General features: G+C 45.2%; 1 protein-coding gene across 5 annotated transcripts in view; it reads left to right on the forward strand.

The window, feature by feature from the left end:
• Positions 1 to 2091: 2091 nt before the first annotated feature.
• The window catches only part of CDK5RAP1 (CDK5 regulatory subunit associated protein 1), a 39445-nt gene continuing 16910 nt past the window's right edge, over positions 2092 to 24626 (forward strand). For 2 of the 5 annotated variants that reach the window (XM_025398726.1, XM_025398727.1), the window contains exons 1-8: positions 2408 to 2549; positions 6893 to 7216; positions 8849 to 8952; positions 9912 to 9946; positions 11743 to 11843; positions 12695 to 12905; positions 14788 to 14908; positions 21543 to 21773. In XM_025398726.1, the coding sequence (XP_025254511.1) occupies positions 6913 to 7216; positions 8849 to 8952; positions 9912 to 9946; positions 11743 to 11843; positions 12695 to 12905; positions 14788 to 14908; positions 21543 to 21773 (1107 nt within the window). In that variant the 5' untranslated portion in view covers positions 2408 to 2549; positions 6893 to 6912. Of the gene's footprint in view, positions 2550 to 6892; positions 7217 to 8848; positions 8953 to 9911; positions 9947 to 11742; positions 11844 to 12694; positions 12906 to 14787; positions 14909 to 21542; positions 21774 to 24626 lie in introns of all 5 variants that reach the window. The other 3 variants (XM_025398725.1, XM_025398728.1, XM_025398729.1) reach the window with 3 other exon arrangements.

Raw genomic sequence — 24626 nt, forward strand, 5'->3', positions numbered from 1 at the left:
AGACCAAGCTGGCCAACATGGTGAAACCCTGCTCTACTAAAAATACAAATATTAGTTTGGTGTGGTGGTGCACGCCTGTAATCCCAGCTACTCAGGAGGCTGAGGCAGGAGAGTCGCTTGAGCCTGGGAGGCAGAGGTTGCACTGAGCCGAGATTGCGCCACTGCACTCCAGCCTGGGTGACAGAGTGAGTGAGACACCATCTCAAAAACAAACAAACAAACAAACAAAACAAGTAAGCGGGGCCACATCATGCAGGCCCCTAGGACACAGTAGGAAATCTGGATTTTATTGCAAGGGCAACCGAAAGCTCTTAAGCTTTTTGTTTTGTTTTGTTTTGTTTTGAGACGGAGTCTTGCTCTGTCGCCCAGGCTGGAGTGCAGAGGCTCGATCTCGGCTCACTGCAATCTCTACTTCCCGGGTTCAAGCAATTGTCCTGCCTCAGCCTCCCGAGCAGCTGGGACTACAGGCATGTGGCACCAAGCCCAGCTAATTTTTTTTTTTTTTTATTTTTAGTAGAGATGAGGTTTTACCATATTGGTCAGGCTGGTCTTGAACTCCTGACCTCGTGATCCAACCACCTCAGTTGCCCAAAGTGCTGGGATTACAGGCGTGAGCCATTGTGCCTGGCCGTTTTTGTGTTTTTCTTTTTCCAGACATGGTCTCATTCTGGTACCCAGGTTGGAGTGCAGTGTTGAGATCATGGTTCACTGAAGCCTCAACTTCCCTGGCTCAAGTAATCTTCCTGCCTCAGCCTTCTGAGTAGCTGGGACCACAGGCACCCGCCACCACGCCAGGCTAATTTTTGTGTTTTCTGTAGATATGGTGTTTCATCATGTTGTTCAGGCTAGTCTAGAACTCCTGGGCTCAAGCAATCTGCCCATCTTGGCCTCCCAAAGTGCTGGGATTACAGGCATGAGCCACCATGCCCAGCCTGCCACGGAGAGTTTTCAGGAGAGGAGTGATGTAATTTGATTTAATAAAACAGACAAATTCCCTTAGGCTGTGTGTGGGAAACTGTTCTCAGGAGACAAGGTGACCGTTAGCAGGCTACTGTGATTGTTTCTTTTTTTTTTTTTTGAGACGGAGTCTTGCTCTGTGCCCAGGCTGGAGTGCAGTGGCCGGATCTCGGCTCACTGCAAGCTCCGCCTCCCGGGTTCACGCCATTCTCCTGCCTCAGCCTCCAGAGTAGCTGGGACTACAGGCGCCCGCCACCTCGCCCGGCTAGTTTTTTGTACTTTTTAGTAGAGACGGGGTTTCACCGTGTTAGCCAGGATGGTCTCGATCTCCTGACCTCGTGATCCGCCCGTCTCGGCCTCCCAAAGTGCTGGGATTACAGGCTTGAGCCACCGCGCCCGGCCCTACTGTGATTGTTTCTGATGAGACAGTGGTGGCCTGGGTAGTTGTAGCTACCGAGTAGACAGATTTGACATTTTGTAGTTAAAGTTGACAGGGCTTGCTGACAGGTAGAACGTGGGGATCCAGGGAGGTGAAGAAAATGACCATTCAGTTCCTCCTAGTGCACCTGGAAGGATGGTTGGGCCATTTACTGAGATGGGCCAGAATGGCAGGTACAGGTTTTTGGTGAAGGTGCGTGTGTGGAAATGAAGAGTTCATGATAGAGATGGTCATCAGACACCCAAGAAGTGTCAAGTAGGCAGCTGAGCTATGGCTCTGGAACTGCAGGGAGGGTCCAGCTGGAGATGTGAATCAGGAAGTCATTAACCTACAGGGCAGCACCCTCCAATAGAAATAGAGCATGAACCTCTTAGGTGACTTAAAATTTCCCAGTAAGGACCTGGTACAGTGGCTCACACCTACAATCCCAGCACTTTGGGAGGCCAAGGTGGGAGGATGGCTTGCGCCTAGGTAGGAGTTTGAGACCTGCCTGGGCAACACGGGTAGACCCGTCTCTCCAAAAAAAAAAAAAAAAAAAAAAAAAAAAAAAATTAGCTGGGCGTGGTGGCGCCTGCCTGTAGTCCCAGCCACTTGGGCGGCTGAGGTGGGAGGACTGCTTTAGCATGGGAGGCGGCAGCTGCAGTGAGCCATGACCACACCAATTTTTTACCCCCTGCTAGCCACATTGAAAAAGTAAAAAGAAACAACAGGTGAACTTAATTCAAATATTTCTGTCACCATAGCTACAAATAAAAAAAAAATTCAACGAATGTACCCAATATGTCCCAACAATTATTGCAGCACACAATCAATATAAACATATATGAACTATTTCACACCATTTGACATTTCTTCTTCCACATCCGATGTATCTGACATTTAGCGCACATTTCATTTGCACTCACCCACGCTGAGGCGCTCAATTGCCTCTTAAGCCCGTGGCTAGTGGCTGCCCTAAAGTTCAGCGCCGCCACGGAGCTTTGGGTCCACCCGGACTGTAAAAACGAAGCACTTCCGTTAGAATGACCCGGCCTGAAGTACCGGCGGAACGGAAGTCGCTTGTGTATCAGCCCAGCGGCGGACCGGTGAGTGGACCCGATTTGCCGGCAGAACTAACGCTGCGGGACCCCGGGCACTGTTGCTGCTGCGGGAGGTGAGCAGCGCGCCCGCCGGGGTGGGCTGCGCACCTGCTTTTGAGTGGCGCCTGGGGCAGGAGGGGCCGCGGATCCCGGGAAGCGCGCGGTGTTCAAGAGGGAGGATGGCACGGTGGTTACGGCGTGGGGCCTGGCGTCAGGCTGTCGGGGTTCGTACCCTAACCCCGCCGCCTAACCCCGTGTGACTTTGGACAGGTCACCTCCACTTCTTCCAAGGCTTCGCTTCGCCACCCGTGAAGTGGGGTTGACAGTACAGCCTGCCTCACAGGGTTGCTGTGAGGGTTATAGGTAATAATTCGCGGAAAATGCTTTGCACCATGCCTAACGCATTGTAACCAGCCAATAAAGTGTTTGGGATGTTGTTGTACACTATTGTTCTAGCCTCATTGCCGACTGTCAGAATTAATTTCGAGCCTGCAGAGAGGCTTCTACACTGTGTTATGCAAAACATTTTGCTTGTATTACTGCATTTGATCCCACAGTAGGCTTATGGAGATAGGTGCTGTTATCCCCATCTAGAGGCTCCCAGAGTTTAAGACAGGTGCCTAAGGTTTAGCTGGCTTAGCAGCAGTGGGGTCAGATTCAGACTCTAGGGTCCATACTGTTTTTTTTAATTTTTTTTTGTTTTTGTTTTTTGAGACGGAGTCTTGCTCTGTCGCCCAGGCTGGAGTGCAGTGACGCGATCTCGGCTCACTGTAGCCCCTGCCCCCCGAGTTCCAGCGATTCTCCTGTTCTCCTGCCTCAGCTTCCTGGGTAGCTAGGATTACAGGCGCATGCCGCCACACCCGGCTAATTTTTGTATTTTTAGTAGAGTCCATGCTCTTAACCAGGATGCTCTAATACTCTCCATGAAAGGGGGTGTGGGCTGTGAATTGCAGTTAGTGAACACTTACTGTATCTCAAGTTGGGTTTTTAATATCTTATTCTTATAACACTTCTTGGAGGGGGTAAGTGCTGCTTTTATCCTTATTTTACACAAGTGGAATTGGTGACTCAGAGACAGAAATTTGTCTTGCCAAAGGTCACACAGCAATTATGGAGTAGAAATGGGCTATTTTAAAGCTCACACTTTAAGGCTGTTCTTCTGTGACACTTGAAACTGGGTTGGCATTGCTCCTGAGTGCTAGTAGCAGATGTGGCAGGTGATCTCATTGGAAAGGTAATGGACCACATCTGCTCTTTACACATGTATAGCAGGGTTCCCCTGACCCTAGGTGGCAGAATGGTGCCTGTCCGTGGCCTGTGAGGAACCAGGCCGCACAGAAGGAGGTGAGCAGCAAGCTGGTGTTACTGCCTGAGCTCTGCCTCCTGTCATATCGGCCATGGCATTAGATTCTCATAGGAACACAAACCCTATTGTGAACTGCGTGTATGCAAGGGATCTAGGTTGTGCATTCCATTTACTTTTTTTTTTTTGGAGACAGGGTTTCTCTCTGTTGCCCAGGCTGGAGTGTGGTGGCACAATCTCGGCTCACTGCAACCTCTGCATCTCCGGCTCAAGTGATCCTCCTACCTCAGCTTCTCCAGTTGCAGGGACTACAGGCACACACCACAATGGCTGGCTAAGTTTTTGTTTTTTAATTTGTTGTAGAGACGGGGTCTTGCCATGTTGCCCAGGCTGGTCTTGAACTCCTGAGCTCAAGCAATCCTGCTGCCTCAGCCTCCCAAAGTACTGGGATTATAAAGATGTGAGCCACCGCACTGGCTCAAGATTACACGCTCCTTATGAGAATCTAAATGCCTGAGGTGGAACAGTTTCAACATACCCCTGCTTCCCTGTCTGTGGAAAAATTATCTCCCATGAAACCGATGCCTGGTACCAAAAAGGTTGGGAACCACTGATGTTTAGCACCTGCCATGAGGCAGCTACCACAATAGGAGATGGTGAAGGTGTAGAAATGAATGATGCCTGTTCCCTGCTTGCAGGAACCTGCCAGTTTACTAGGGCTGGCAGAAGTGTCAGTAATAACAGCAAAGTGTGATGAGTCTTGTGATGGAGAGCTAGAAGAGAGCTTTGGGAACCCAGAGAAGGATCCCACCTAGACTTCGAGGGTGATGGCCAGAGCAGTCTTCCCAGAGGAAGAAAGCTGAAAGTATCACAGGTGTTATACAGCCACTAGAGGGAAGATATGCCAGCCAGAGAACAGCGTGTGTAAAATCCTACAAGCTAGTGAAGATTAATACAAAGAAGTGTGGCATGGCTGGAGTGTGGTAGGCCATAGTCAGGGGGTCCATTAAAAATATATGGTGATCCTAGAATTCTTCCTTAGTCAGAAAAAGAAAAAAAAAAATTAAATAGTATGGCTTCATCTCCTGTACCTTAGTTACCTAAGTCTTCCTGGGAGGCAACTATTGTTTCTTATGCACTCTAGAGATATTGTATGTACCTGCAAATAGGTACCTCAATATTCCTACCCGCTTTCCCCACAGATTCATCAGTAGTATAATGTAGGTAGCATGGAGCATTTTACTTCCTTGCCTTTGTCACGTATAGGTTCAGCCTCACTTTTTTTTTTTTTTTTTTTGAGCTAGGGTCTCACTCCGTCACCCAGGCAGTGGAGCGATTATGGCTCACTGCAGCATTGACCTCCCAGGCTCAAACAGTCCTTCTACTTCAGCCTCCTTAGTAGCTGGGACTACAGGTGTGCGTCACTGTGCCTGGCTATTTTTTGTTATTTTTATAGAGATGAGGTCTCACTATGTTGCCCAGGCTGGTTTCAAATTCCTGGCTCAAGTGATGTTTCTGTCTCAGCTTCCCAAAATGCTGGGATTACAAGCATGAGCCACTGCACCTGGCCACCAGCCTTGGTTTCTAACAGTTGTATCTTGTTCCATTGTATGGATGTACCAGAACTTACTTAACTAGTCCTTTATTGATGACATTTAGACCTTTCCCTTTCTTTTGCTATTAGAAACACTGTTGCATTGAATATCTTTTTATTTTTTGAGACAATCTCACTCTGTTGTCCAGGCTAGAGTGCAGTGGCGTGATCTTGGCTTACTGCAACCTTCTCTTCCTGGGCTCAAGAGATTCTCATGCCTCAGCCTCCCGGGTAACTCAGAATACAGGTGTGTGCCACCACATCCAGCTAATTTTTGTATTTTTAGTAGAGATGAGGCTTCATTGTGTTGGCCAGGCTGGTCTCGAACTCCTGGCCTCAAGTGATCCACCAGCCTCAGTGTCCCAAAGTGCTGGGATTACAGGCGTAAGCTACCATGCCTAGACTGAATGTCTTTATACATAGGTCATTTTGTATGTGTATAGATTTATCTGCAGGATAAATATGAGTGGAAATGCTCTGTCAGATGGTTTGCACACTTGTAATTTTGATGGAAAGTGGCAAATTGTTCTCTATAAAGGTTGTGTTATTTGCTAAACCAAGTGTGAGAGGGTCTGGGTGGAAAGTTTGAAGGTAGTAGTTTGAAACTCTTGTTTTTTTTTTTGAGATGGCGTTTCGCTCTGTTGTCCAGACTGTAGTGCGACCTCAGTACATAGCAACTTCTGCTTCCTGGGTTCAAGCGATTCTCCTACCTCAGCCTCTTGAGTAGTTGGGACTATAGGCACGTGCCACCACATCTGGCTAACTTTTGTATTTTTAGTAGAAATGGAGTTTTGCTATGTTGGCCAGGCTGGTCTTGAACTCCTGACCTCAAGTGATCCTCCTGCCTCAGCCTCTCAAAGTCCTGGGATTAGAGGCATGAGCGACTGCGCCCAGCCAAGACTCTTAAAGGGTAGAAGGAGTCACTGATCAGGCATATAGTGCCCTCACATTAGATGCTTTCCTTCTGAAGGAACTCAAAGGAAGATGCCCTCAGACAGTGAGTGGTTTTCACAGTATTAAGAGGCAGTGTAGCAAGATGGGTATTGGCACGGGCTTTGCATCCATGCGGATTTTTACCTGAGTTCTTGTTTGACTGCTTACTGGCTGTAGGAGCTTAGGTGAGTTCCTCAACCTATGTCTTTCGGAATAGGAACAATAATAGTGTCTGTTTCCTAGGATTGCTGTAAAGATTTAATGAGTTAATACGCTTAAAGCCTTGGGAACTGGTCTTGGCACAAGGTGCTATTTTGTCATTTTGTCAGGGCTTTCCATCTCATCTCTACCACCCCTTGTTTTGAAAACGCTGCCTGGATTTGCATCTCATCTCTGGCACTCCTCTGTGTGGTCTTGGGCAAGTTGCCTCCGTTTTTTCAACTGTAAAACAAAGGTCATATTATTAGGAGTACCTTCATCATGGGCTTTTGTGAGGGGTAAATGGATGTATACACTTGAAGTGCTCAGAGCAGTGTTCTGTCCATAGTGTTCAATAAATGCTGGTGATGTCTGTCATTCTTTTGCAGACCGTGGGCTGTTTAGTGCCATGCACCCTTTACAGTGTGTCCTCCAAGTGCAGAGGTCTCTGGGGTGGGGGCCATTGGCCTCTGTGTCTTGGCTGTCGCTGAGGATGTGCAGGGCACACAGCAGTCTCTCTAGTACCACGTGTCCCAGTCCAGAGAGGCAGGAGGATGGAGCTCCGAAGGATTTCAGCTCCAGGCTGGCCGCTGGACCGACTTTTCAACATTTTTTAAAAAGTGCCTCAGCTCCTCAGGAGAAGCTGTCTTCAGAAGTGGAAGACCCACCTCCCTATCTCACGATGGATGAACTTCTTGGAAGGCAGAGAAAAGGTTGGTTTTACTTCTCTTATCCCTTTGGGCTTCCTGCCTTGCTCCTTTCTGTCATTCCTGGCGTGATTCTTTTATTACAGACCTGGCTTGGAAGGTTAACAGTGTGGGAAGGCTGTGGGAATCATCAGACTCCACCCAATAATATTAATATCAAGAAACTTGGCTGGGCACGGTGGCTCATGCCTGTAATCCCAGCACCTTGGGAGGCCGAGATGGTTGGATTGCTGGAGCCCAGGAGTTCAAGAACAGCCTGGGTAACATGGTGAAACACCGTCTCTACAAAAAATAAAAAATTAGCCAGGTATGATAGCCTGCACCTGTAGTCCTAGCTACTCAGGAGGCTGAGGTGGGAGAATCATTTGAGCAAAAGCTTATTATCATTCAGCTCTTAACTTTTAGTTGGAATTTATTGGAGTCTGGAAATAAGACCTGCTGGTGGGGACAGCTGCCAGAATGTGAAATTCATATTCCTACAACTGTGTACAAAATTTGTTTTACTTCATAATATAGCCTTGCTTTCATTTAAGATGAAGTTACTCTAAGAAGAGGCCTCATTTTAATTTTGTGACTTTATGTACCCTCTGGCCACTGCTGCTACTTCCAGAGGCTGGAAAACCTCTTTATTTTGAGGAGGAGTGTAACATGTGGATTTAAACTTATTTTCCCTTCAGGCTGATAAACACTATCACCTAGTCCTTCCTTTTCTGTTCTTTTCATTTTTTTTTTTTTTTTTTTGAGACTCACTCTGTCACCCAGGCTGGAGCGCAATGGTGCGATCTCAGCTCACTGCAGCCTCTGCCTCTGCCTCCTGAGAAGTGATTCTCCTGCCTCAGCCTCCTGAGTAGCTGGGATTACAGGTGCACACCACCATACCTGGCTAATTTTTTGTGTTTTGGTGGAGACATTGGTTTCACCATGTTGGCCAGGCTGGTCTCGAACTCCTGACCTCAAGTGATCCGCCTGCCTTGGCCTCCCAAAGTGCTGGGATTACAGGCGTGAGCCACCACGCCTGGCCTAGTCTTTCCTTTTCTAATTGGTTTTAAAACTATATTTCCTTGATTCTCAGGTACATGTTTTCCCCATTTAAAAAAAGATAACATGCCTTGTAATTGGTGTGGATATATAATGTGGTATTTTTGTTTGTTTGTTTGAGACAGGGTCTCACTCTGTTGCCCAGGCTGAGTGCAGTGGTGTGATCATGGCTCACTGCAGCCTCAGACTCCTGGGCTCAAGCAGTTCTTCCTCAGCTTCCTGAGTAGCTGGGACCACAGGCATGTATCACTTGGCTAATTTTTAAATTTTTTGTAGAGACAGGGTCTCCCTATGTCGCCCCGGCTGGTCTCAAACTCCTGGGCTCAAGTAATCCTCCTGTCTCAGCCTCCCAAAGTACTGTGATTGTAGGCATGAACCACTGAGCCCAGCCTAATGTGGTATTTCTTTTGTTCTGAAGGTCTGTCATTAATTTGGGGGTACATCTGGCAATTTATGTTATCTTAGGATTGAGGCAATAGGGGACTCAGTGGATAACCAGATGCCTCAGATATTTCTAGATCATTTGGGAGGGAGACCTTCTGAGACATGAGGCCCCTTCTTGTCTGTCTACCATGGATTCCCCCCAACCTCTCACTGCAGTCTACCTTGAGACCTATGGCTGCCAGATGAATGTGAATGACACAGAGATAGCCTGGTCCATCTTACAGAAGAGTGGCTACCTGCGGACCAGTAACCTCCAAGAGGTACATGCATTTCCTATTTCCTTTGTTTCCTGGACCTGGGCAAGATTCTGCATTTGTGCCCATTCTTAGGTGCAGTTTCAGGAGCAGGGTGCCCCCTGGTGAGAGAGAGTTCCCTTGGGTGAAGTGTTCACCATGGGACTGAGTTGTACTGAGTTGTTCCAGCTGTTTTTGAAACTTTTATGGTGATGTGCGCCTTCAGGCAAGGAGCTAAGTTAAGAATTGGCTGTGGGGAGGGAAGTTGGAGAGTTACTGTTTAATGAGTACAGAGTTTTAGTTGCAGATGATGAAAAAGTTATGGAGAATGCATAGTTAAGAAATTGCAAATGTTCTTAATGCCACAGGACTGTACACTTAAAAATGGTTAAAATGTCCAGGTGTGGGTTACCATGCCTGTGATCCCAGCACTTTGGGAGGCCAAGGCAGGATTGCTTGAAGACAGGAGTTTGAGGCTGCAGTGAGCTATGGTTATGCTATTGCTCTTCAGCCTGGGCAAGTGAGTGAGACTCCCTTCTCTATTTAAAAAAAAAAAAAAAAAAAAAAAGGAAAAAAATAGTTAAAGAAAAATAATAGCGTGGGTGCAGTGGCTCATGCCTGTAATCCTAGCACTTTGGGAGGCCAAGGCGGGTGGATCACTTGAGGTCAGGAGTTTGAGACCAGCCTGGCCAACATGGTAAAACCCCATCTGTACTAAAAATACAAAAATTAGCTGGGCGTGGTAGTGGGTGCCTGTAATCCGAGGCTGAGGCAGGAGAATTGCTTGAACTGCTTGGGAGGCAGGGGTTGCAGTGAGCCGAGATTGCCCCACTGCACTCCAGCCTGGGAAACAGAGTGAGACTCTGTCTCAAAAAAAAAAAAAGAAAAAAAAAAATAATAAAGAGCTGTAGGGCAGGAACTGTACAAGGCTAATATCCAAGATTCCGAGATTGTAATTTTCCTTGTTTTCCTTTCTCTCCATTCAGGCAGATGTGATTCTCCTTGTCACGTGCTCTATCAGGTGCGAATTTGTTCTTTTCCTAGGAGTGAATGTATCTTATGTAATAATGCCACAGCTAATAGTGCCTGGCCTGGCTGTCTATGGAGATGAGCCAGTGGCCCCATGGCAGTAGGACTTGCAGTTTTCCCACAGTGGAGATAGTCTTTATACGACTGGCTGACATCGGCTGAGCATATACCGTGGTGTCAGGTTCTGAGTGAGTAACATAATGCATGAACAAATTTAATGATCACAACAACGCTGTGTGTTTGGTGCTATTATAGATAAGGAAACCAAGAATGTGCTGAGCCACTCAGCTCTTCCTGAGCTTTGTTTTGTAACTAATGGCATGTATTTATAGTATAGCTGCCTGGGGTAGGATACAGTCATAGGCTCAGGGAGAGTTTTGAATAGAGGTGGGTGACATCCATCAGAGGTGAACATACCTTCTTTCTCACTTTGGTTCTGTGTTCAAGACATGCTAGTGTTAATGTTTCCATATCCGGCTATACCCTCAATTAATTCATCTGACATTTTTCTTCTGTAGACCTCTGCTGCTTGACACTGAGCTATGTGCTTTGGGTGATTCAGAAATGAACCCTTTTTCCTTGGCCTGGCTTTGAGGAGCTTAGTCTGATATGGGAACTAAGATAGATGAACAAATAGCTCCAACATCTGGCAGAAAATGCTAGTTCAAAAAAATCAAACAATGAGGCTGGGTGCAGTGTGTCACACCTATAATCCCAGCACTCTTAGAGGCCGAGGTGGGAAGGATCACTTGAGTCCAGGAGTTCAAGGCTGCAGGGAGCTATTCAAGACCAGCCTGGGCAACAAAGTAAGACCCTGTATCTACAAAGAAAAATAAAAGATAAATTGCTGGCCAGGCACGGTGGATCACACCTGTAATCCCAGCACTTTGGGAGGCCAGGGTGGGCAAATCATGAGGTCAGGACTTTGAGACCAGTCTGGCCAACATAGTGAAATCCCGTCTTTACTAAAAATACAAAAATTAGCCAGGCCTGGTTATGCATGCCTGTCATCCCAGCTACTCAGGAGACTGAGGCAGGATGATTGCTTGAACCAGGGAGTTGGAGGTTGCAGTGAGCCGAGATTACGCCATTGCACTCCAGCCTGGTGAAAAAATGAGACCCCATAAAAAAAAAAAAAAAAAAAAAAAAAAAGAGAAATTGCTAAGTACAGGGAAAAATCTAGTTAAAGTAGAAAGGCATTAGGATCTGGAATCATAAAAAAAAAAGTTGAAGGGCAGTTAAAGGAAGGACAAACTCTCCAACAGAGGAGAATTGGGGAAGGCCTTATGAAGTAGATTGTTTTTGAGTTTGGCTTAAAGGCTTGTTAGGATTTGAAGATGTGTAGGAAGGGTGTCATTCTAGGAAAGGTAAATCATAGCAAGTGTTGCTTCTTCAGGTGGCCCCTACCTACCTTCCCCAAGTCTACATGGTAGATACGCATTTAAGGCAGGGCTGTCCAATCTTTTGGCTTCCCTGGGCCACATTGGAAGAAGAAGAAGAATTGTCTTGGGCCACACATAAGATATACTAACACTAATAATAGCTGATGAGCTAAAAAAAAAAAAATCGCAAAAAAAAAGAAATCTCATAATGTTTTACAAAAGTTTATGAATTTGTGTTGGGCTGCATTCAAAGCCATCCTGGCTGCATGCGGCCCGTGGGCTGTAGGTTGGAAAAGCTTAATTTAAAGGGTTGAAAGTGGTTTTTATTTTCTTCCCACTGTCCTACTCTCTTAGATTCCTCTGTGGTTTATTTTTGGTTCAATTTTGCCTCCTTTGATCTCTGTAGGGAGAAGGCTGAGCAGACCATCTGGAACCGTTTACATCAGCTTAAAGCCTTGAAGACAAGGCGGCCCCGCTCCCGGGTTCCTCTGAGGATTGGGATTCTAGGTATCTGGTAATTTACGCATTTTGTCAGTTTTGACACTTGGATTCTATGTGGCTTTATTTGCTAGTGTTTCCTTTAGAGGCTGGGTTCCCAGTGTCTGAAGAAATCTTATATACCCCATGCAATTCTTGTACTTACTGCCAGAGGCTACAGGATTAAATGAGATAAAGTTCATGAAAGGGCTTTCCATAGTTCCTTAAGGTAATAGGTGCTCAGAAAGTGGTATATCCTGCCTAGAGTCTAATGCGGCTCATGGTATCACAGAGTTATGGATAGAATTGGAGTCTGAAGGGACAGCATGAATTTCCTTTTTTTTCCTTTGAGGTGGAGTTTTGCTCTTGTTGCCCAGGCTGGAGTGCAATGGTGAGATCTTGGCTCACCGCCACTTCTGCCTCCTGGGTTCAAGCGATTCTCCTGCCTCAGCTTCCTGAGTAGCTGGGATTACAGGCATGTGCCACCACACCCAGGTAATTTTGTGTTTTTAGTAGAGACGGAGTTTCTCTATGTTGTTCAGGCTGGTCTTGAACTCACCACTTCAGGTGATTCACCTGCCTTGGCCTCCCAAATTGCGGGAATTACAGGCATGAGCCACCACGCCGGGCCGGTGGTTTAATTTTTTTTCTGGGCATTATAGTTGAATTGCTCTGGAACCCTTTTCTGTGATTTTCTTATATAGGAAGATGCAGGCTCCAGTGGTATGGGAGTGTTGGTTAAATTTGAAGGATGGTACTCAATTTTTAGAGAAGTTTTCTGTGCCCTGGTCTCTAATCCCAGCTAGAGATAAAGTGGAATAAGAAGCCATTAAACACCCGGTGAATTTGGGGAAAGGTGCTTGTTTCTTTTTCCCTTCCAGGTTGCATGGCTGAGAGGTTGAAGGAGGAGATCCTCAACAGGGAGAAAATGGTGGATGTTTTGGCTGGTCCTGATGCCTACCGGGACCTTCCCCGGCTGCTGGCTATTGCTGAGTCAGGCCAGCAAGCTGCCAACGTGCTGCTCTCTCTGGACGAGACCTATGCTGATGTCATGCCAGTCCAGACAAGCCCCAGTGCCACGTCTGCCTTTGTGTGAGTCACTGCCTAAGAGATGGGGAATAAGCCTCTTCTTTCTTTCACACGTTTTTGTTTTTTTTTTTTTTGAGACACAGTCTCACTCTTGTCACCCAGGCTGTAGTGCAGTGGCATGATCAGGGCTCACTGCAGCCTTGACCTCCTGGGCTCTTGCTTTAGTCCCCTGAGTAGCTGGGACTACAGGTGTGTATCACCACACCCGGCTAATTTTTTTTGAATTTTTGCAGAGATAGGGTCTCACTATATTGCCCAGGCTGGTCTCAAACTCCTGAGCGCTGGTGATCCTCCCACCTCAGCCTTCCAAAATCCTGGGATTATAAGGATGAACCACCGTGTCTGGCCATGGCATTAAATTTTCTTTTCCTTTTTTTTTTTTTTTTTTGAGACCGAGTCTCACTCTGTTGCCCAAGCTGGAGTGCAGTGGTGCAATCTTGGCTCACTGCAACCTCTGCCTCCCGGGTTCAAGCGATTCTCCTGTCTGGCCCTCCTGAGTTGCTGGGACTACAGGCGTGTGCCACCACACCTGGCTGATTTTTTTTGTATTTTTATGAGAGATGGGGTTTTACCGTGTTAGCCAGGATGGTCTCGATCTCCTGACTTCATGATCTGCCTGCCTCACCCTCCCAAAGTGCTGGGATTACAGGCGTGAGCCACCATGCCTGGCAAGGCATTAAATTTTCTATAACAGAGGTTGCCAAATAGCTTACCACCTCTTTTTGTAAATAAGGTTTTATTGGAATACAAGCATGCCCATTTATTTACATATTGTCTCTGGCTGCTTTTGCCACTAAAGCAAGGTTAAATAGTTGGGACAGAGACTATAGCCTGCTAAGTCTCAAATATTTACTATCTTTTTTTTTTTTTTCCAGAAAAGTTTGTCAACCTCTGTTTATTTTAATGGCTGTGTAATATTCTCTTGTTGGAATGCTTAGTAAAAATAATAGCTAACATTTATTACGTAATTCTTCAGTGAACGTCTTTGATACATATCCGTAATTATTTCCTTCAGATAGATTGAGGCTTTCACGTGCAGGATGTGAATTAAAGAGAGTGATTTAGCTTAGATATCTAGCAGTTGGATCAGGAATGCGTGAGAAATGCAGAATTCTGTGTTTTAAATCCAGAGTCTTCTTGCCCTATACGCACACATATACAAACATTTTATAACATTTATTTTTTTCTGGTCTGGATGTAAAAAGTCCAGATAATATACTCATAAAAACAATAGGTACAAATGTATTTAGGCTGTCTGGAAAAAAGAATTTAAAAACAGTAGAGGGGCCGGGCGCGGTGGCTCACACCTGTAAATCCCAGCACTTTGGGAGGCCGAGGCGGGTGGATCACCAGGTCAAGAGATTGAGACCATCCTGGCCAACATGGAGAAACCCCATCTCTACTAAAAATATAAAAGTTAGCCAGGCATGGTGGCTGGCGCCTGTAGTCCCAGCTACTCGGGAGGCTGAGGCAGGAGAATCACTTGAACCCAGGAGGTGGAGGTTGCAGTGAGCTGAGATTGAGCCACTGCACTCCAGCCTGGTGACAGAGTGAGACTCTGTCTCAAACAAAACAAAACAAAACAAAAAAACAGTAGAAAGTCCAGGTGTGGTAAGTGTGTACTCGAGCCCCTCACCACTGTGCTTCCTCAAGGCTGGCCACTGTCCCACTGGTTATAGTTTGGTTTGTATTCTGTGATTAGATACCAATTTTTAAAGATAAAAAAGGTCTATTTTAGTGCTTAGATATCAGATTGGTCCAGTGTGAGCACTGTGGCAAGAGGATTCAGAGCCAAAGAATAATGCCATTAGAGCTGAGACCTGCTCCTTGGGTCACACCAGCACACCCTGCTACTGTTACTAAGTTCTGGTACTTTCTTCTCCAGGTCGATCATGCGAGGCTGTGACAACATGTGTAGCTACTGCATTGTTCCTTTCACCCGGGGAAGGGAGAGGAGTCGGCCTGTTGCCTCTATTCTAGAGGAAGTGAAGAAGCTTTCTGAGCAGGTGAAGAGTTCTCCAGGCTTTCTTGCTGTGAGCATGTTTGGGTGAGGATGAGGATAACCTTTGTAGTTTTGGAGCCTGTGCTGTCTCTGAGTTATTAAAGTTTAGGACCATGCTTGGCCAGAAAGAACTACCTGGGTGTACATCATTGGTTTATTGCCCATAAATTACAGAGCTCCACTGTGGAGGCAGCACAGTGGATGGAGAGGGCATGGGTTTACAGTCAGGTGATGGAGTGTGAATTCTGGCTTGGTTTCTAGGCATGTCAATTTAACTGTTGTTGTAATGCATTTACCTCATCTATGAAAAGAGAATAAAAGAATACCTTGCTTGCAGGGTTATTAGAAGAATTGGAGGAAAAGTTTTTAATTACCTGGCACATAGCTAAGTTTTCGAGGAATTAGGTATTTGTCTCTTCCAGGAAAAACTCCCAGATTTATTGTTCATTTTATCACTGATCCAGCTCACTAGTTGAGGAACAGAATAAATGAGGGGACTAAGGCGGATCAGAAGCCACAGAGGAGATCTGTTCCTTTTCCTCCCACTGGGAGCTGGTCCTCAGCTTCTGAGGAGGTCTTTTCCTTAGCCCCAGGCCTGAATCTGCTACCCCTGCAGAAGAGGACAATAGGTGGGAATATGGTGGCTTTTCCTTCCAGTGGTGTCTCCCTGCTTCCTAACTTGTTTGGTGCAGGAATCATGGGAGGGGGCCAGGGTAGCCTCTGCTCCAGTTCTTTTTTTATTTTTTATTTTTGAGACGGGCTGTCACTCTGTCACCCAAGCTGGAGTACAGTGGTATGGTCAGAGCTCACTGCAGCATCAACTGCCTGGACTCAAGCGATTCTCCCACCTCAGCTTCCCAAGTAGCTGTGACCACAGGTAGATGCCACCATGCCCAGCCAATTTTTATTTATTTATTTTTTTTATTTTTATTTTTTTTTTGAGACAGAGTCTCGCTTTGTCGCCCAGGCTGGAGTACAGTGGCGCGATCTCGGCTCACTGCAAGCTTCGCCTCCCGGGTTCCCGCCATTCTCCTTCCTCAGCCTCCCGAGTAGCTGGGACTACAGGCGCCCGCCACCTCACCCGGCTAGTTTTTTATATTTTTTTAGTAGAGGTGGGGTTTCACCGTGTTAGCCAGGATGGTCTCGATCTCCTGACCTAGTGATCCACCTGTCTCGGCCTCCCAAAGTGCTGGGATTACAGGCTTGAGCCACCGCGCCCGGCCGCCAATTTTTAAATATTTGTAGGGATTAAGTCTCACTATGTTGCTCAGGCTGATCTAGAATTCCTGGGATCAAGCAATCATCCTGTCTTGACCTCCCAAAGTGCTGGGATTACAGTCATGAGCCACTATGCCTGGCCTCCCTGCTTCACTTCTAAGTCACCAGTTGGCTTTTATCCTCACATTCTGGCAGTGCTGTCTTCTCTTGCCCCACTCCCAGATAATCAGTTCCCTGATTTGGCCCCTAGCTGCTCCCCTACTCTGTGAGGCATTCTCCATACCTTACCTCTCAAAGTGCTTCCTGGTCTAAAGTTGTCTCCTTCCTCTCCCCTTCCAGCTCTCCCTTGGTACCAAAACTCACTCCTTCAAGATAGAGACATTCTGTTGAAATAGATTGAGATGGTGACAAAACTAACCAGCCTTCCTAGGCCATTTGCCTGTAAAAGAAGGAACTTAATAACATTGAAGTGAGTGTTAGTGAATTCAAGGCCACAGACTTGTGGAAAATTAAGATTTTACTTGTATTTTAGAGTATCTGTTAGTCATTTAATAATTTTGCTTGTATAGTAACTTTTAAGATTTTTTTCTTTCATTTAGATTTTTAGACTACAGTTGCAAAGAGTATAGAATATTGTGCCTTTACCAGAATGTCCATTTATTCATTCAAACAATGATTATCCATTGGAAGTCTTCTAAGTAAGCAGCTTTTATAAAAAGTCTTCTAAATCTTTTTATATGAAAAATACTTAAATATACAGAAAAGAGAGAATAGTACAATGACCCCTCTGCCCCAGCTAACAATCACCTAATTTTAACAATTGTTGCATTTTGCCATATTTGTTTCATTTACTTTTATTTTTCATTTTTTTTTGAGATGGAGTCTCACTCTGTTGCCCAGGCTGGAGTGCAGTGGTGTGATCTCAGCTCACTGCAACCTCCATCTCCTGGGTTCAAGTGATTCTCCTGCCTTATCCTCCTGAGTAACTGGGATTATAGGTGCCTGGCACCACACCTGGCTAATTTTTGTGTTTGGTTTTTTTTTTTGAGACAGAGTTTCACTCTTATTACTAACCAGGCTTGAGTGCAATGGTGTGATCTCGGCTTACCACAACCTCCACCTCCCAGGTTCAAATGATTCTCCTGCCTCAGCTTCCCAAGTGGCTGGGATTACAGGCATGCACCACCACGCCTGGCTAATTTTGTATTTTTTTAGTAGAGATGGGGTTTCTCCATGTTGGTCAGGCTGGTCTCGAACTCCTGACCTCAGGTGATCCGCCCGCCTTGGCCTTCCAAAGTGTTGGGATTACAGGAACCACTGCACCCGGCCTAATTTTTGTATTTTTAATAGAGACGGGGTTTAACCATATTGGTCAGGCTGGTCTCAAACTCCTGAGCTCAAGTGATCCACCCACCTCGGACTCCCAAAGTGCTGGGATTACAGGTGTGAGCCCACCACACCTGGCCTCATTTATTTTTTTCTTATTGAAAATGTATTTCAAAGTAGAGCATGTCATTTCACCCTTAAATATGCATCTCTAAAAAATAAGGATATTTTCTGTTTTAAAAAGATTTTTATTATTTATTTATTTATTTATTTATTTATTTTTGAGATGGAGTTTCACTTTTTTTGCGCAGGCTGGAGTGCAATGATGCAATCTTGGCTCACTGCAACTTCCGTCTCCTGGGTTCAAGTGATTCTCCTGCCTCAACCTCCCAAGTAGCTGGGATTACAGATGTGTACCGCTACACCTGGCTAATTTTGTATTTTTAGTAGAGATGGGGTTTCACCAGGTTGGCCAGGCTGGTCTCAAACTCCTGACCTCAGGTGATTCGCTTGCCTCAGCCTCCCAAAGGGCTGGGATTACAGGCGTGAGCCACCGCGCCTGTCCTATTTATTTATTTATTTATTTTGAGAGACAGCATCTTGTTCTGTTGCCCAGGCTGGAGTGCAGTGTTACAATCTTGGCTCACTGCAACCTTTGCCTCCGGGACTCAAGTGATCCTCCTGCCTCAACCTCCTGAGTAGCTGGGATTATAGGCATGCACTACCATGCACTGCTAAAGAATATTTTTATTTTATTTATTTATTTATATATTTATTTAGAGATGGAATTTCACTCTTTTTGCCCATGCTGGAGTGAAATGGTGCGATCTCAGCTCACTGCAACCTCCGCCTCCTGGGTTCAAGTGATTCTCCTGCCTCAGCCTCCCGAGTAACTGGGATTACAGGCATGCACCACCACGCTCAGCTCATTATTTTTACTTTTTTTTTGAGACGGAGCTTCACTCTTGTTGCCCAGGCTGGAGTGCAGTGGCACGATCTCGGCTCACCGCAATCTCTGCCTCCCAGGTTCAAGTGATTCTCCTGCCTCAGCCTCCCTAGTAGCTGGGATTATAGGCATGTGCCATCACGCCCGGCTAATTTTGTAATTTTAGTAGAGACGGGGTTTCTCCATGTTGATCAGGCTGGTCTCGAACTCCTGCCCTCAGGTGATCTGCCCGCCTCAGCCTCCCAAAGTGCTGGGATTACAGGCGTGAGCCACCGCACCTGGCCCATTTTTGTATTTTTAGTAGAGACGGGGTTTCACCATGTTGGGCAGGCTGGTCTCGAACTCCTGACCTTAGGTGATCTACCCTCCTTGGGCTCCTAAAGTGCTGGGATTACAGGTGTGAGCCATCGCGCCCAGCCAAGAATATTTTTAATACCATTAGTTCTTCCAGTGACATTAACAAAAATTGCTAATTAACAAAAATTGCTAAATACCGTCTCATTCCATTTCATCTTTATTCAGACTTCCCTAATTGTTCCTTAAGTCATTCTGCATTTGGTTTGTATGTCTTTTTATATATGTGTGTGTATTTTACTTAGTTTTATATGCTACTTTTTAATAAACTCTTTGTTTTGGAATGACTTTACATTTACAGGAAGGTTGCAAAGAGAGTTTCCTTGAGCGTTACCATCTTTCTTTGGTACATTTTTTGGTGCTGTAATCCCAGCACTTTGGGAGGCCAAGGCAGGAGGGTGCCTTGAGCGTAGGAGTTCAAGACCAGCCTGGGCAACACAGGGAGATGCTGTCTCTATTACAAAACAAACAAAACAAAAACTAAGAGATTAATATTGGTGTGTTACTATCAACTCTCTTGAGACTTGATTTGGATTTTGCCTGTTTCTCTACTAATGTCTTACTTCGTTTCCAGGATCCAATCCAGGATTCCCATTGCATTTAGTATATCCTACTTTTTAGATAAGAGAATGACTTACACAAATAAATAGCCTTTATGGAGACTGGAGTTATGACAACTAAATGCATTGCATGGTCCTTGATTGGGATTCTGATCAGGGAAAAAAATGCTATAAAGAACATTATTTGGACCGGGTGTGGTGGCTCACACCTGTAATCCTAGCATTTTGGGATGCTGAGGTGTGCGGATTACCTGAGCTCCGGAGTTTGAGACTAGCCAGGGCAACATGGTGAAACCTGTCTCTACTAAAAAATACAAAAAATTAGCTGGGCATGGTGACACACGCCTGTAGTCCCAGCTACTCAGGAGGCTGAAGCAGGAGAATCACTTGAACTTGGGAGATGGAGGTTGCCGTGAGCCAAGATCGTGCTAGTGCACTCCAGCCTGGGTGACAGAGTGAGACTCTGTCTCAAAAAAAAAAAAAAAAAAGGAACATTATTTGGACTATTGGTAACATTTGATTTATGGAAAGTAGATTAGATAATAGTATTGTATCAATATTTCTGATTTTGATGATTGTCCTGAAATTATATAGGAGAATGCCTTGTTTTTAGGAAATATGTACTAAAGTATTTGGGAGTAAAAGAATATGATATCTGTGACTTTTTCTCAGAAGGCTTAAAAAAAATGTAGTCATATGTGTGTTGAAAGAGAGTGTATATGAGTGTCTGAATGTGAGTGATAAACAAATGGGGAGCATTGTTAGCATTTGATGAATTTAGGTAAAGAGTATATGGGAATTCTTTTAATATTGCAGTTTGTAAATTGAAATTATGTCAAAACAAAGTTACAAAACAAGTCTTTTCTAGCAACCATTATTTATGAAACTTTATAATATAACATTTCTATTTTTTGAGACGAAGTCTCGCTCTGTTGCCCAGGCTGGAGTGCAGTGGCATGGTCTCGGCTCACTACAACCTCCACTTCCTGGGTTCAAGTGATTCTCCTGCCTCAGCCTTCTGAGTAGCTAGGATTACAGGTACCTGCCACCACGCCCAGCTAATTTTTTGCATTTTTAGTAGAGATGGGGTTTCACCATGTTGGCCAGGCTGGTCTCGACCTCCTGACCTTGTAATCTGCCCACCTCAGCCTCCCAAAATGCTGGGATTTCAGGAGTAAGCCACTGCACCCGGCCTATAATATAAAATTTCAAACAGACAAATTGAAAGACTAGTATAATAGAAAAACGTGATTGTTAACATTTTGTCATACACCTATCTCCATGCACCCATAAATGTATTTTTTCTGAACCATTTGAAGTAATTTGTAGACCTCAGGACACTTGCCCCTAGATACTTCAGTATGCATGTCCTATGAGTAACAATTTTTCTCTTTATAACCATGGTATCGTTATATATATATGAAGATCAATAGTTATCTAAGCCAGACACTTTGGAAGGCTGAGGTGGGAGGATTGCTTGAGTTTAGGAGTTTAAAACCAGTCTGTGCAACATGGTGAAATCCCTTCTCTACAAAAGAAAAAAAAAAGTAGTCCCAGCTACTTGGGAGGTAGAGGCAGGAGGATTGCTTAAGCCTGGGAGGTCGAGGCTGCAGTGAGCTATGATCATGCCACTGCACTCCAGCCTGGGCAACAGAAGGAGACCCTGTCTCAAGAAGAAGAAGAAAAAAAAAAATCTAAAACAGTTCTTTTATTTATTTTTTTGTTGTTTGCTTTAAATGATGCATTAACTTTTTGAAGAGATCAGACATGAGTCTCCTTTGTCTGATTTTTTCCCTCATGTTGTCATTTAATATATCTCCCTGAATTCTGGTAACTGGAAGTTAGGTGTAAAAGCTTGATTACTTTAGGTTAAATATTTTTGATGAGAATACTTTATATAGTCATGGTGTATAACATTCAAATGACAGATCTATCATAAATTAACCATTATTGTTGATTATTGAGTTTGTTTCCAGTTTTTCTTCTATTCTAAATAATGTTTTGAAGATTAATTTTTACATAAGGCTTCATTATGAGTTTTAGCTCTTTAGGTAAGATGTCTAAGCTTGAAATTATCAGGTTATAGACACAACACATTTATCGGTGTCTCTTGGTAGGTTTGATTTTTCTTTTGTTTAAAACAAAAGGTGTTAATTGCAGCTAATTTTTAATTAGTGTTTTTTTATGAAGCTACCCAAAAGTTTTAAAATTCCAATATATTTTCCCATGTTTAGGGGCTGAAAGAAGTGACACTTCTTGGTCAGAATGTTAATAGTTTTCGGGACAATTCAGAGGTCCAGTTCAACAATGCAGTGTCTACCAATCTCAGCCGTGGCTTTACCACCAACTATAAAGCCAAGCAAGGAGGACTTCGTTTTGCTCATCTTCTGGATCAGGTCTCCAGAGTAGATCCTGAAATGAGGATCCGTTTTACCTCTCCCCACCCCAAGGATTTTCCTGATGAGGTGAGCATCAGGTTAGCTGTGACAAACTGATATTAGTATTCTTGAGCATGGCAAAGGCTGGACCTAGTAGGGAGGCAACAGAGACCTGGAGTCCTGCTCAGGGATCCTGTGGGGTATTGCTGCATCACCTTCTGGATCTGCTGGTCCTTTGAAGATTTAAAGTCCACCAGTGGCTGGGCATGGGGCTCATACCAATAACCTCAACACTTGGAGAGGTTGAGGCAGGTGGATTGCTTAGGCTCAGGAGTTGGAAACCAGCCTGGGCAACATGGCGAAACCTTGTCTCTACTGAAAATACAAAAAATTAGCTGGGTGAGGTGGCATACGACTATTGTGCCAGCTACTTGGGAGACAGAGGTGGGAGAATCATTTGAGCCCAGGAAGTCAAGGCTGCAGTGAGCCAAGATCGCACCACTGCACTCCATCCTGGGTGACACAGCAAGACCGTGTCTCAAAAAAAAAAAAGTCTGCCAAGGTGGGAGTGGAGGTAGGACTGATATTCAGCAGAGGTTAAGACCACCTGCAGGACCATGAGGGCTATACAGAGAGGGTTCGTTACAAAGTGGGCAGCTGAGTTGTAATAATGGTGATGGGGTGGTAATGGTGGTATGGGGCGGACAGGAAGGAGGTGGTGTGGTGCTCTGGGAAACAGCCCAGACTTTTGCCTCAGATAGACCCAGGTTCAAATCTCAGCTCTTCCACTGCTTTACCAGCAAGCATGTGATGTTTTCAGCTTTTCATCTTTATCTGTAAAATGGGGTTAATAAGGCGTTAACAGTTACCTCCTGCTATGGGTTGTTGTGAAATAGATACAAAGGCATACCTTGTTTTATTGCACTGTGCAGATACTATGGAGTTATTTTTAACAAGTGGAAGGTTTGTGGAATTCTGAGTAAGTCTGTCAGCACCACTTTTCCAACAGCATGTGCTTACTTCACGTCTCTGTCATATTTTGGTGATTTTCACAGTATTTCAGACTTCATTATTATTATGTCTGTTATGGTGATCTGTGATCATTGCTGTTTAATGTTACTCTTAAAATTGTTTTGTGACACTGTGAGCCACACCCACATAAGACGGCGACCTAAACTGATAAATGATAATGATGTGTGTGTTCTGACTGCTCCACTGATGGCCATGCCCCCATCTCTCTCCCTCTCCTCAGCCCTCCCTATTCCCCGAGACACAACAATATTGAAATTGGGTCATTTAATCACCCTACAGTGGCCTCTAAAGTGCTCAAGTGAAGGGAAGGGTCGCACAGCTCTCAGTTGAAATCAAAAGCCAGAAATGTTTAAACTTACTGAGGAAATCATGTTGAAAGCCGAGCTAGGCTGAAAGGCCTCTTATGCCAACCAGCCAAGTTGTAAATGCAAAGGAAAAGTTTATGAAGGAAATTAAAAGTACTACTCCACTGAACACATGAATGATAAGAAAACAGCCGGGCGCGGTGGCTCAAGCCTGTAATCCCAGCACTTTGGGAGGCCGAGGCGGGTGGATCACGAGGTCAGGAGATCGAGACCATCCTGGCTAACATGGTGAAACCCCGTCTCTACTAAAAATACAAAAAACTAGCCGGGCGTGGTGGCGGGCGCCTGTAGTCCCAGCTACTCGGAGGCTGAGGCAGGAGAATGGCGTGAACCTGAGAGGCGGAGCTTGCAGTGAGCCGAGATCGCGCCACTGCACTCCAGCCTGGGTGACACAGCGCGAGACTCTGTCTCAAAAAAAAAAAAAAAAAAAAAAAGAAAACAAAACAGCCCTTTTGGCTGGGTGTGGTGGCTCACACCTTTAATCCCAGCACTTTGGGAGGCCAAGGTGGGCAGATCATCTGAGGTCAGGAGTTCTAGACCAGCCTGGCCAACATGGCAAAATGCTGTCTTTACTAAAAATAGAAAAATTGGCTGGGTTTGATGGTACACACCTGTAATCCTAGCTGCTTGGGAGTCTGAGGCTGGAGAATTGCTTGAACCCAGGAGGCAGAGGTTGCAGTGAGCCAAGATTGTGCCACTGCATTCCAGCCTGGGCAATAGAGTGAGTCTTCATCTCAAAAACAAAAAACCAAAAAAACAAAAAAACCCACCAACCCAAACCAGCCTTTTTGCTGATATGGAGAAAGCTTCAGTGATCTGAAGAGAAGATCAAAGAAGCCACAGCACTGCCTTATGCCAAAACCTAATCCAGAGTAAAGCCTTAGCTCTCTTCAGTTCTCTGAAGGCCAAGAGATGTGAGGAAGCTGAAGAAGAAAAGTTTGAAGCTAGCAGAGGTTGACTTACAAGGTTTGAGGAAAGAAGCCCTCTCTCTAACATCAAAGTGCAAGGGGAAGCCACAGTGCTGATGTAGAAGCTGCGCAAGTTATCCAGAAGATCTAGCTAAGATCAATGATGAAGGTGGTTCTACTAAACAACAGATTTTCTGTGTAAATGAGCCGTCTTCTATTGGAAGAAGATGCCATCTGGGACTTTCATAGCTAGAGAAGAGTGTCAGTGCCATTCTTCAAAGCTTTAAAGGACAGGCTGACTTTCTTTTGTTTTCTTTTAAAAAAAATTAGAGATGGGGTCTTACTGTGTTGCCCAGGCTGGTCTTGAGCACCTGACCTCAAGCAGTTCTCCCACCTAGGCCTCTCAAAGTGCGGGGATCACAGGCGTGAGCCACTGCGCCCAGCCAGACTCTCTTTAGGGGCCAGGGCAGCTGGTGACTTTAAGTTGAAGCCAGTGCTCATGTGCCATTTTGAAAATCCTAGGGCCCTTAAGAATGATGTTAAATCTCTGCCTGTACTCTATAAATAGAGGAACAAAGCCTGGATGATAGCACACCTGTTTATAGCATGATTTACTGAATATTTAATTTTTAATT

The sequence above is a fragment of the Theropithecus gelada genome, chromosome 10 (assembly GCF_003255815.1).
Source record: "Theropithecus gelada isolate Dixy chromosome 10, Tgel_1.0, whole genome shotgun sequence".
Classification (NCBI taxonomy): domain Eukaryota; kingdom Metazoa; phylum Chordata; class Mammalia; order Primates; family Cercopithecidae; genus Theropithecus; species Theropithecus gelada.